General features: G+C 49.4%; 1 protein-coding gene across 1 annotated transcript; it reads right to left on the bottom strand.

The window, feature by feature from the left end:
- Window positions 1-256: 256 nt before the first annotated feature.
- FPRO_02708 (uncharacterized protein) lies at window positions 257-1895 on the bottom strand (the record flags this gene model as incomplete). The annotated part of the gene is made up of 2 exons (XM_031227161.1): window positions 257-1566; window positions 1811-1895. 2 exons carry the CDS (start codon window positions 1893-1895, stop codon window positions 257-259), a joined length of 1395 nt encoding a protein of 464 aa, XP_031077625.1.
- Between the last annotated feature and the right edge of the window lie 9917 nt (window positions 1896-11812).

Raw genomic sequence — 11812 nt, 5'->3', positions numbered from 1 at the left:
CTATCAAGGCCGTTATTGAGAGCGAGTTCAAGGATCACACCGTCGTGTTTATCACCCACCGTCTGGATACGATCATCGATTTCGACCGCGTAATTGTGATGGACAAGGGGTGCGTTGTCGAGCTCGGTGAACCAAAGAGTCTCCTTGCATCAGGTACCAGGTTCAAAGCTCTCTGGGCAACCGGACATTGATCTGGAGAATAATTCACTGATGGACAAATGCTGGGGGACAATGCACATAGTTTCAAGTCTACTGTCTATATATCATCTAAGCTGTCGCGTTCTACGACAATGAATCTTCCCTTGCCTGCTCTCATAGTTCTAATGTGCCTTTCGACATCCTTAGCCGTATGAACTCCCTCTCGATAACGCAATCTCTCAGATGGCATCGCATCAGGACCAGGAGTCCACCCTATATAGAGCCGAAGCTCAGTGATCTTGCCCCAATGATCCGCCCAGTTGACAAAATCATGCCCAGTTTCGGCCATCAGTGCAGGGAACCAAGGGCAGCAACCTGTGAGGTCAAGAAACTCGAGTGCATATAGATTCTTACTCAGCATGCGCAATACCAGTAAAGCCTCACTCCAATCGTGATCAAGCGAATGTGAATAAAGGTTCGTCCCGCTATAGGCATAACGACCTTGCGGACTCGATACGGTGGCCAGGCGAGACCTTGGTGTTAAGCATGGTTCGGGCCAGTAGGCCAGACTCAAATGCGTGAGCGTGGTAAGCTTAGGAGACAGGGAAAGCAGCTGCTTCCATGATGCGGATGAGGCATGCCCGGGATGCAAGGCGAGCGAAAGGTGGGTGAGGTTGGGCAGCAAAGTTCGGGGAGGGCTTGGAATACTGTCGGAAGCGTCCCAGGATTCCTGTAGTTCAGTCGTGGGTTGATCTTCTCTGGCAGGGAATAACAAGTCACTGATTTCTTTCAGTTTAATTGACCGGCACGCGGAGCCCGAAAGATCGAGGTAGTTTACTTCAGGATTCGAAGCTGTTAGACTATTCAACTCGGTCTCATCAAAAGTATCTGGCGGCGGTAGCAGAATGAGCTTCAGATCACTTAACGACAGCCCAGCTTCACTGGCGATTCCAACATAGCGGATCAGAGCTGCCTTCAAATGGTTGGGCACAAAGTACAGATGGTACTGATTGTACACTCTGTGGAAAGCCCACTCGTATGCGAGTTTCTGCAGCACGATGTCTATCAGACTCCCACGGTCCGGGAGATAAGTCCCCGGCAAACAAGTATCTTCCAATCCTCTTGACTTCAAGCGCGACTGGCTCATGGAGGAGGCCTCATGAGCAGCATCCGATGGATTACGGGCGACCCAACTCCTGGGGGGAGGAGGACCAGCAGGGAGTCTCCTGCCATTGCCGTCGAATCTCTGACGGGCAAGACGGCGAGGAGCAGGGGCCGGTGTGTCTGGGATCTGGAGTATCTCTCTGATGGCCGGGGGTACACTGGGAGCAGCAACAGGCAGAGCTGACTGCGAGGTGGAGGAGGGGCTGATCGAGGTACGACGCAGGTTTGCTAGCAACTCATTGACGCTTCGGGAGGGCCTGTCTGCTGCGTATTGCTTGTGAGACTTTGGCTACCACGCGGTTTGAAGAAAAGGAGGGGGTGTTTGAAAGGAAGCGAACCGAGAGGTGGCCGGACGCCGGGCGATTAAGAGAAAAGCAGAGTAGAGTAGAGCAGAGGGGAGGGGAGGGGAGGGGAGGGGAGGGGAGGGGTGTGTGCTTGTGTCAGTCCAGCTGCACAGGCATGATTGTACAGCACAGAAGAGCAAGCAAGCAAGCACTGCAGCACTCACCAGAATTGTTCGTCGATGTTGACGCAGTCGGGGAAGCCGTTGAGACTGGCTTAAAGGACTTGATGCTGTTCCTTTTTTTCGGCATGCCCGGGACAAGTAGTGCACTTCTCTCTAATGCTGCAGCTGCACTGAAGCTGAAGCTGAAGCTGGAGAGAGAGAAGATAGAGAGAGAGAGAGACAGAGAGAGAGAAAGTCAATCAGTCAATCGATGTGCGACAATGCTATGAGGGTATTTGTCTATATTGTCTAGGACCGTGTATCAGTCTCGATGAGTCAGGCAAGTACCGTAGACGCTCATTGTCTGCCTAATTCTGAGTCTCGCGTGGCAGTGAATGAGTGAGTGAGCGAGTGAGGGACGCAGGGAGTGGTAGAGTGGGAGTCTAGTTTGACCGAGAAATGATGAAGGATCGAAAGAGTCATCGTCAATGAATGGGTCCCTCATGAGTCCTCAGGTAACCAACAATTACGTCTGTTTTTTGCCCATGACGGCAGTTCCAGGCTGGTCTTAGTGTCCCCACAGGCGCCAAGCCACTGCCGATGAGCGCTCACAAAGTCGTCGGACCCCTGTTGCCCTGATAGAGTGCCCTGTAGGTAGAGTACCTAGTAGTAGAGAGACATTGGATGAGTTGAGTTGAATAGGTACCGATAGACCAGATGATATCGGCAGATTTGTCAGAACCATGACAAACTTAGTCGGATCACAAGATTGCCAATATTGGTCATTTGACAAACTCGCCCAATGGAGTTGCCATAGTAAGGTAGCCCATATCAAGCAAAGATACGCCCATGCACGCACTCCATGCCTCACTTTCACTTGTTCGGTATAAGACAATGGAAATGGATTCGACAATCCATGTAAACCTGAATCACCGCCAAAGCCCAATCAATAACGCATGGTCTCTGATCCTATTTGTTTGTTTGTCTGTACTCAGTAAAGCAGGCCTTTCATGGATCATTCAGGATCAAATGCATATGCAATGAAATGCCGTGTAATAAATGCACTCTATTGCCGTGGCTTGTCAAGACAAAAGCCCCACCGGCCGGCGATGATGTGCATAAGGTATGCATTGGATGCCCACCTACTCACCTCGACTTACACGACTGCGCTGAGGTGTGGTCTAGGATTGATACGGAGGACGCTATTATAACGTACCAATCGCTGATCTGAACTGTACTCACCCTTGAAATAGGGTCTATTATTATCTTGCATCAGGATATCCCCTACCTCGTCTATTGGTCTCTACCTACTTGCTAGGTAGCTAATACAATGCAAGTCATGAGCATGTCAGTCAAATTATTTCGTAAAGAATCTGATACAGCAGCTGTCAAGGGTCTCAATGTGTGCTTGCAGGTCGGAGCAGGGGTCTTAGATGGACTGTCCGGATACCTGCATGCCTCAGCATCAGCCTGAGAACTGCCGCTACATCATCCTGCAATTTCTGTTGGTCATCTAATCATAGAAACAGTTATCTGTCACCGCTACTTGTCCTGGCCATGTTTGCTTACCCCAGAGACCAGTGCTTCAGAAAGCGATACTACTAAGCCCGGCAGATCTTCGTTGGCCTCTGGGGTTGACGATGGGATCTCCATCCTGGATGTGATGGATCAACCGTTCCTGAATCGTTTGGGCGTTCGTCGGCAAGACGCCGCCGTGAACTATGGACAACTACGTACCAAGTTTCATCCAGGGAGCTGGAGGGTTGCACAACTTCCCTCGCCACCAAAGTTATATGCTCCTGGGCAGGGTTATCGATGGCCATGCTTCAAGCTATACCGTCATGCCCATGCTAAAGAGAGAAATGATTGTTTGTTGGTATTCTCACAAAATGGCAGCTGCCCGTTTCTAGTGATGACCGGTGAGCAACAGTCGAATCATGCTGATTGGAAGTTATCTCATTTCAACCTGGGGTACCGTGAAGTTATCAATTCTGATAGGCACCCCACGATGAATACTCTATCACGAAATTCTGAAAGCAAACCATCAAGATAAATGAAGCTCTTATCGAGGGCCTGGACCTTGGTTCTGTTTGCCTTGCCAGAATGCTGCAACTTCCCCTGGTTCGTGATTAATTGGTTACCAAACTAACATTTATTTGTACGCCCAGGCTTTTCCATGTCTCACAGAAAGACTTTTTCGACAAGACCTTGGCTGCCGGCTCATGCTTGAACTGCGGAAGGCTCAGTATCAGGATCCCATCGCGGATCCAGGAGCAGCATCCGGTAGAGGAACACCGCAGAGGGTCCACTTGTTGGCCAAGGCCTCCTTTTTGCTTCAACTCCATACACTTCGAGGCTAGCTCTTGTTGTTGGGTTTGACAAGATGCTCGATTGGGAAACCAGAAGCGAACAAATCTGGCTAACCAGCCCAATTTGAAGCAACAGACGGCTATGCGGTCCCGAAGAATCCAACAAGTATTCTCCGGCGTTCCCTCATGCCAGGAGTGATGATGAAATGAATATTGATAATTGTATCTAGATCTGATAATGAGGCCTGATGGAAGATCGGTAAGGAGGGGCGCCAAGTCAGTTGAGGGTGGCAATATTGACCCTGGACATGTCCAAGCTAGGTACTGACAGAGAACCAGAAAGGCTGTTGGTCTGGGGTAGAAAACCGACCCCCCTTTAGAAATGGAATAATGTCACTCAAATGAAGAGATAATCCTGGATTAGGACATCTAAGAATCCTTTGATTACTCTCCAGTTATTGCCGTTTTTGGTTCGAGACAGCGGCACCTTATCTATACCAAGGGGCAGCAGCCAGGTGAAAGAGCTCCCTCTGTCTGGAGTTGACCCAGCCAATGCCGGTTCTACAAGATCACAAGGGGGTATAGGTTGAATCCTTTCATACACATGTTCTTCACGCAAAAGGCTTATCCCAATTAGGAGTAGAATAGCTTGACTGCAGGACGGATTTTGAGGTGGGAACTCATGTCAAGTAATCTTCATTGTCTCTCCTCCAAGAATCTGTCTTGATTCTGCATCCATTAGGTTATGTGTGACCCAAAAACGACCTCGTGCGTTCTTGTTCTCAAGAGGATGTTGGTGTGTTAGTACGGATCGTAAGCCCCCTTTGCTGACAGATGCCTATTCAGCATTTGTCAAAAAGTACATTCTTGGTCGTATGAAACCTCTTTACCGTATGAAGCGCCTATAAACCTGTCAGATTTCTTTGTCCACTTTGAGATTACCAACAAGGCAGGCGATGGTAATCTCCGTCTGTCCTGTAATTCTTAGTCTGTCCCTGATGTAACAGAGTCAAAAGGTAAATAGAACCTTTGTAACGACTCCACTGGTGCATGTCGTGAACCAACAAAAGCCTCACCTTTGCGCTAATACCCTGGTTTGAGTAGAATGTTCGAAGGAACGTTAGGCAACGAGATAATAGAGTCCGATCTGCCGGGTGTCCGTCTACACCTGCAAAGGACAAAACACTAAGTGATCAAGTGCTCCATGGGCTGTCAGTATTAAGTCAGACCATTTAATCGGGATCGAGAAGTCAAACGAAGGCTCCCCATTGGATACGTGAGATTCAATGTGCAATCTCGTCCAGGGCATACGTAGGATCTTCACAGGGGACGTTGAGGCACATGTACCTTAAGATTAACTCACATAAGAAGGTGCAATAAAGATGGCTTGAGTGGATCAAGCGGGGAGCCCACACCGTTGGCCTCTGACAAGCGGCAGTCGAAAGGCAATATGGGGGCGCTGAAGGGCGGGGCATCTGGTTAGCATCGTGCCGGGCCTTCCAATTTCCATGGTATGGCCGTGTCAGCCAATAGCACTACAAAGCTTCTTGGCCTAGACAGGGAGAGAGGCCATGTGGGAGATGGGGAAGGCTCGGCCGGTCAAGGATGACTGCTCCCCGTGCGTGACGACTTCGCTTGTTGCCGCCGCCTTTCAACCCCAACCCCATCCTCAGACCTTAACCTCCACTAAGAGCCAACCTGGACTTGAGTGTCCAGTCCCTCCACCCCATGCAATACGCTCGCATCTTCCACCAAGACAGGACAATTATGGCGCGCTCATTACGTACCTCTAATGATTTCTCCCACCCAGATTACGGTCCCTTTGCGGCCTTTCACCATCTGCCATCCGAGCTTTGACCCAGCGGTAGCCAACGTATCATCCGTCATGATCATTGCAGCTCTGATCAAGATCAGGGCTACCTACGCACGAACACTACCCTACCTTGGCATCGGGTTGACCAGAGGGCTGGGTCCAACCTGGCTGGTATCGCACCCAAATTAGCACTGGCTCAGATGCGGTGCACACAAGGCCTGGCAGCCCTTGCTAATTTGCTCCCTCCTCCAGCCCGCATTCATCAAATTTCAAGGGTTATCAACCTTGGATCCAAAGATGCATATGAGAAAAGTCTCATGTCTGCTGTTCAAGCTCACATACGTAGAGGCCGATGCTGTTATTGGCAGTTCCAGCCTCAACCTCCTTGCCTGTTGGTGCAACACCCTCCTGTAGCTTGGGGTGCACCACTGACCTGCCTCTTTGCCTATGGTGTCGATTTACTGCCATCACTGCCGCCGATGTAATTGCCGCGCGCTGCATCACTCGCAGTACACTCCTGCTTCATGATTTTGGTATCACACTGCAGCGAGAAAGTGATTGTGCCATCACCAGCCTCAATTAGCATTCTGCGGCAGCAAAAGGAAGGCTAATCGACTTCAGAGTCTGGAAATAGTCATATGTCACATTCCACAGAGATCTAACTGGAATCGCGCCGAACGGTTCAAACTTTCTGGTCTCAGCTATTGCAAATGCGCGCGCTTGGTGCCTGTAGCTGTTCTTTCAACGGCTTTAGTTCCACCACCCCTTTGACTACGACAATTACACCGCGGGCCACAGCCGTTGGTCTGAAAGATACTCTTGATGGACGGCCCGACCCGACTCAAATTCGACCCTCATTCTCATTCGCCATGCTTTCGTTTACTCGTACCGTTGGTCTGTCTCCTTCTCATGACCAGCCACGCTTTGGAAGACAAAGCCATGACACCCTTTTCAACGGTTCCTCTAAGCTGCAAGCACGAAGTATGCCCTGTATGCTCTTAAACGTCCAATGTGAACATCGAGCGCGTCGACGCTGCTATTGGTGTCGGCATCAGCATTGTACCTACCAAGCCAAGCATTGCTAGACGGGAACCTACACACAAATCAGATTTACTACAATGATGCTTTATGGAGAACACAAAGACTTACAGCCTGTCACTGTGCTAGTCAACGAGCTTTCCCCGCGACTTTTTCTGGGCAAGCTAATCAGCCTTTGGAACATGATATGGACCTGCGCCGCCCCCTCCTCATCACTTCGGGTACGGAGGTGTCTTATTGGCCCACCGACAATCTACGCAATCATCAACGCCCCCATCGGAACTTCTGATCGTGAGTTCAATGGCCCTTTATTTCGACCTGGTCCACATGAGCCTTCGGCATTGCCATGGCCTAGTCATAGCATCAAGCCCCCAACCCCTAAGTCGTTGGCCGTCGTCCCCATAGATTTCGGTCTCCTGCTGTCCCAGCAGTGTTATGCCGCATCCGCTGTGCGTGGAGATGAAACCTTTCTTCGGCCTCACGTGTCGTTGTGTAAGGACGACTGGGGCCTTCAAAGCCTGAAACATAGCCTGGGCATCTGACAGGGGCCCGTCGATCTTTCTTCGCCCTACCCTACAAAAGTATGTCAGGCATCAGATGTCACGGCACCAGGGTTGAAAGCCACTGGGCCGTCAAAGTGCGTGGATGGGGCTGACAAGAACCGAAAGCTTGAATGTTGAGGATGGCATACCAATCATGGTTGGTTGGTGCCTTGATCGCTTGGCGACTGTGCCTGTATCCCTGGCCGCACTTGGATGTGTGCAAAATTTCCGAACAAAGATGGACCTAATTGTCGATCATTGCGTCAATTGTAATGTTATCAAGCAGACGGTTCTCGCCGCTGCTTTTCCCCATGTCTGCCAGGGTGGGGGGCTTCGACGCATCTCGACTTCGTATCATAGACAAGCCTGCTCAGGAATCAGGCACTTCGATCTCAGTGGCTGACTTCTGTCCCTCCACCGTACACACCTGGGCTTCTCTGCGGTGTTCCGTCTATGGCGTCTTTCTCGTCAAAGCAGGACCTCTCCCAATCATAGTCGTGCTTGTGGCGTATCGTAGAAGCATTGACGGCCGGGTACTTGCATACTCATGCACTCGTACTGGCTCCAGGAGTGGATTATAATGGTTTTCAGGCTCAGGGCAGCGTCCAAGGCCGTACCCTACTTGAAGTACCAAGATTACAACTGCCGCTTTGTTATGTCCTAAGGCTGATATCTGCGTCCGCCCTCCAAGGAGCGACTAACCAAATACAAGCATACAATGAACTGGACACTGCTGTTCAAGACTAGACTCGGTGGATGCATCTTGTTCTCGGCGGTCAATATTCGCTGCCGTCTTACGGCCCGTGAGCTCAATCGGGAATGAATCTAGGCAGGGCTCTCAAGACCTTTGCTTGGTCCAGATGGCGAGAATCGTGGAGGATTTGCAGCATAGCCCTGCACTTGCACGCGGCTTCCTGCTTCTAATTGTTACCGTGGGCTCCATTAACATCGCGGATCTCCACTGCTGCCAGTCTTTTGCAGCTGGGCCATCCATTACACAGCCATGGCATGGTCGAAACAATTTTGGCTATCTCTGAGATGCTCAGAAGTATATCTTGTCATTAGTACTGGGGCTTCTGAGCTCTCAATAACTTGCATGTCCTTCCCGTTGTCTCAGGCTCTGCGCAACCTCAAGTCTTCCCCCATTCAAAGTCCCTGCCCCCAGCCGGTGACCCCGAGTCTGCTGTTGTTTCTTCGAGACTGTCGGTAGGCTTCCTTCTTAGGACCTAGCCCCTTCATTGTCTTCTCACTCAGTCCTGTGCTACATGTTCTCATAATCACCCCCTAGAGCCTCTCGATTCTTAGTTCTCAGTTCATTCCTGTACGATCCCAAGTCAGCCACCATCACTTGAAATCGAAGCGTGGGTATATAGACAGCCAGATCCTGCACTCGTGCGGTTGTGTCTTGTCTACAGCTGTTATCTCTGGCAGTTCACCTTTTTAACACAGCACTTGTTCTTTGTGACACCATTTGTCCAGCGATACCATCACCCGACCCGAGACCGAAGAGAGCAACATCTATCGAACAACTTATTTGTCGAAATAAAAACAAAACACGAAAATATTTACTCAGTTTACTGAGTAAGGCAAGGGTGAGACACGACTATTATTTTCGACTCGGATGCCCATGATCAACCCCCGATATCATTACCATCCTCATTCTAAATACGACTGAGGATCCCTAAGCTATCAATCACTTAAAACTCATTCGATATATTGGCTCTTGACCTTGGGACTAAATTCTTCTCGGCTTGTTTGTCGATGCTTGTTGATGAAGTCCTGCTTCTGAGCTAGACTGGACTGTTCTATGATGTTGCCGGATATCGCCCCCGAGTCTATGAATACACAACGCTGTACATCACATATTGAGGAGTTATCAGGAAGTCAATAGGGTATAACGGCTCGTTCTTTTACAGAAACTGTTGACCCTTATAACTGACCTTTATGTCTCCCGAGCTGACGGCACTGTTTGCTTATTCATTATCCCAATTCACATTTTAACGATTAGATTGGTCTCAATTTTGATGTGGAACGGAATTTGAAGCTGATACAATTGCAGAATTAGGCTCAACAAACAACAAGAACGTGGGTGCCGATGCCCTGGTGATTAGCAACAGCTATAATTAAAGCAGGCAAGTGGCTCCCTTTGTTTCGACGTATGCAGTGTACAATACACAATGGGCCGAGATAGTCATTTCTGATAAACTTTTATTCACCCCCAGCTAACTATGAAGAATTTAGTCCAGTACATGATCCTTCAAACTATCCCGCTTGAAGTGTTATTCACTGAATGACATAGGCTGTGTTGTCTGCCTGAAAGTGCGCATGAGTTCTCAAATTCCCAAGGTAAGCTCATTTAGTACCTGCCCAGGTGTGTCCAGAAGTCTCTTCTGCACTTGTGCCTTTGAGGGATCGGCCAGCCAGCATTTTTGGAATGGCAGGTTACATACAAATTACCAAGTGCTTCATCTGTGGCTCTGCAAGTCAAATGGTATGTACGAACTTTCATCTTTCGTTATCTGCCCCCCATTCAAGCATATGAGAAACAACATATGCATCCACTGTCCTAGCTTTATGCTGTTCAAATCTGCAGCCCAAATGTCACAGCGTCTTCCAAACGCCTCACACCGCAAGGCGTTCATGTCTGCTGGCTATCTTGTGAGAGGCAAGCATCTCTTGAGGAGCTTCTTAATCAAAGAATGCCATATGGGAACTTAAACGAGTGTTTGTCCACTGCAAGATTTAATGGTGTCATTCGAGCCAGCTTGTCATGCTTTGCCGCGTTGTTTGTGTTTCGTACACCAAGACAAGCAAGCCGAAGATCTTGTCCAAAGGAAGGTCACGTCTGGTCTTCCGAGTTCCACCAAATGTGATTGTATGGCGTATGGATGGTGACAAGCCAGCGCTTATAGCAACCATGAAAAAGGGAGCAAAAGCCATGCATGACCTTAGATATTTTCTGAAATTCCTTTTGATCACTATTGTCAGAGACTAATATGAGACCCAGCTTGATCGAGCAAATTAGCTTGCAAGTCGCCATCGCATCACTGCCAGACTTGTAATATGGTCGAGACGGTGATATCCACAGGTCTCATTGGATCTCCTGGATATGGTCACGGATTGGTCTCGCAATCGGGACCAAAGGCTAACATGAAGCCTCTCAAACAGGACTACGAATCTTCGACGCCCACCATGGGCTACATGGATATGGCGACGGCTACCGGAGAGATGAGGTCAGTCTTGCTAGCACTCTTTCTTTGCTGTTCCCAGCGTGCATTGTTTTTTGGTGCTGGACTACGTTACGACACAACTGCTATAATATGCCTTCCTCCCCTCTTGGCAGTGGCTCTTTTTTTTTTTTTACCTCCTTACGTATATATGCACCTACTCTGTGTAGCTTCTGTCGAACCAGTCATGTTGCACTTGACAATTCCCCATGGACTTCGCGATGATGAGTGGTTCGGCCTTGTTCACGAGTTGTGAGCTAGGAGCAGGGGCCATTCTTTGCCCAAGACTCCGTAGCCCAACCAAACTAAGGATACCCATGTCATTGGTGGCAAAGGTCGAGTTACAGTTCTCTGAAAGTCACCATTGTATATTTCTCTAAAAACAATAGTTTTTACCTTCCCTACATATCGGCCGTCATTTCAGTACACTTCTTCAGCTGTTCTGGCGGGCCTCAACCTTGGTGGCGGCTTTAAGTCAGGCTCCGGGAAGAGCTGATAGCCCATAACTCATTAGCAACTCACTATCTTCAATTCCCCTTGCCTATCGCTACAGAACCACCCCTGTCGCCTTTCTTTTCTTTTTGCTATGTCTTAGTCCATTCATCAACCTGACCATGACCATTGTCTGTCTCTCTTATGCTCGAGGGAAACCCCACTAGATTTGTGAAACCATCAAACTGAGGGAAGTTCCCTCACGCAATCCCCTCGCACGTTACCGAACCATTCAATTACTGCGTTGCCTCGATCTCATCTACCCAAATATTATCCTGCTAGAACGATGTCAGGCAGGGTTCCATCACAGCTGGAGTAACTGGCAGCGAGAGCAGCCCTGTCAGCCATTTTCTGTCAAGCATTCCATTCCCCATTCTTTAATTATTACGCAAGATCCCCAACCCAGCCTCCCCTCTCTGGGCTCTTCAATATTATATCCCCTGTTGTTGCCGGCGGAGCGATCCCCTGCCGCCTTTATTCGCTTGAGGTGCTGAAGATTCCCAAGCTGGCCAGTGAGTGCATGCGTCTCACAGGCTCTCACGGTACTTGCTCGCTCGCTCGCTCTCTGGCATCCCGTTCATTCGGATCTCTCTCGGTGGCTTGTCACAAAGCAATGGATAGCTCTTTTTGTTTTGACATTGACG

This window comes from Fusarium proliferatum, assembly GCF_900067095.1.
Source record: "Fusarium proliferatum ET1 genome assembly, contig: FPRO_scaffold002, whole genome shotgun sequence".
Classification (NCBI taxonomy): domain Eukaryota; kingdom Fungi; phylum Ascomycota; class Sordariomycetes; order Hypocreales; family Nectriaceae; genus Fusarium; species Fusarium proliferatum.
Note: the sequence above shows the minus strand (reverse complement) of the source record. Positions and strands in the feature narration are given on the sequence as shown.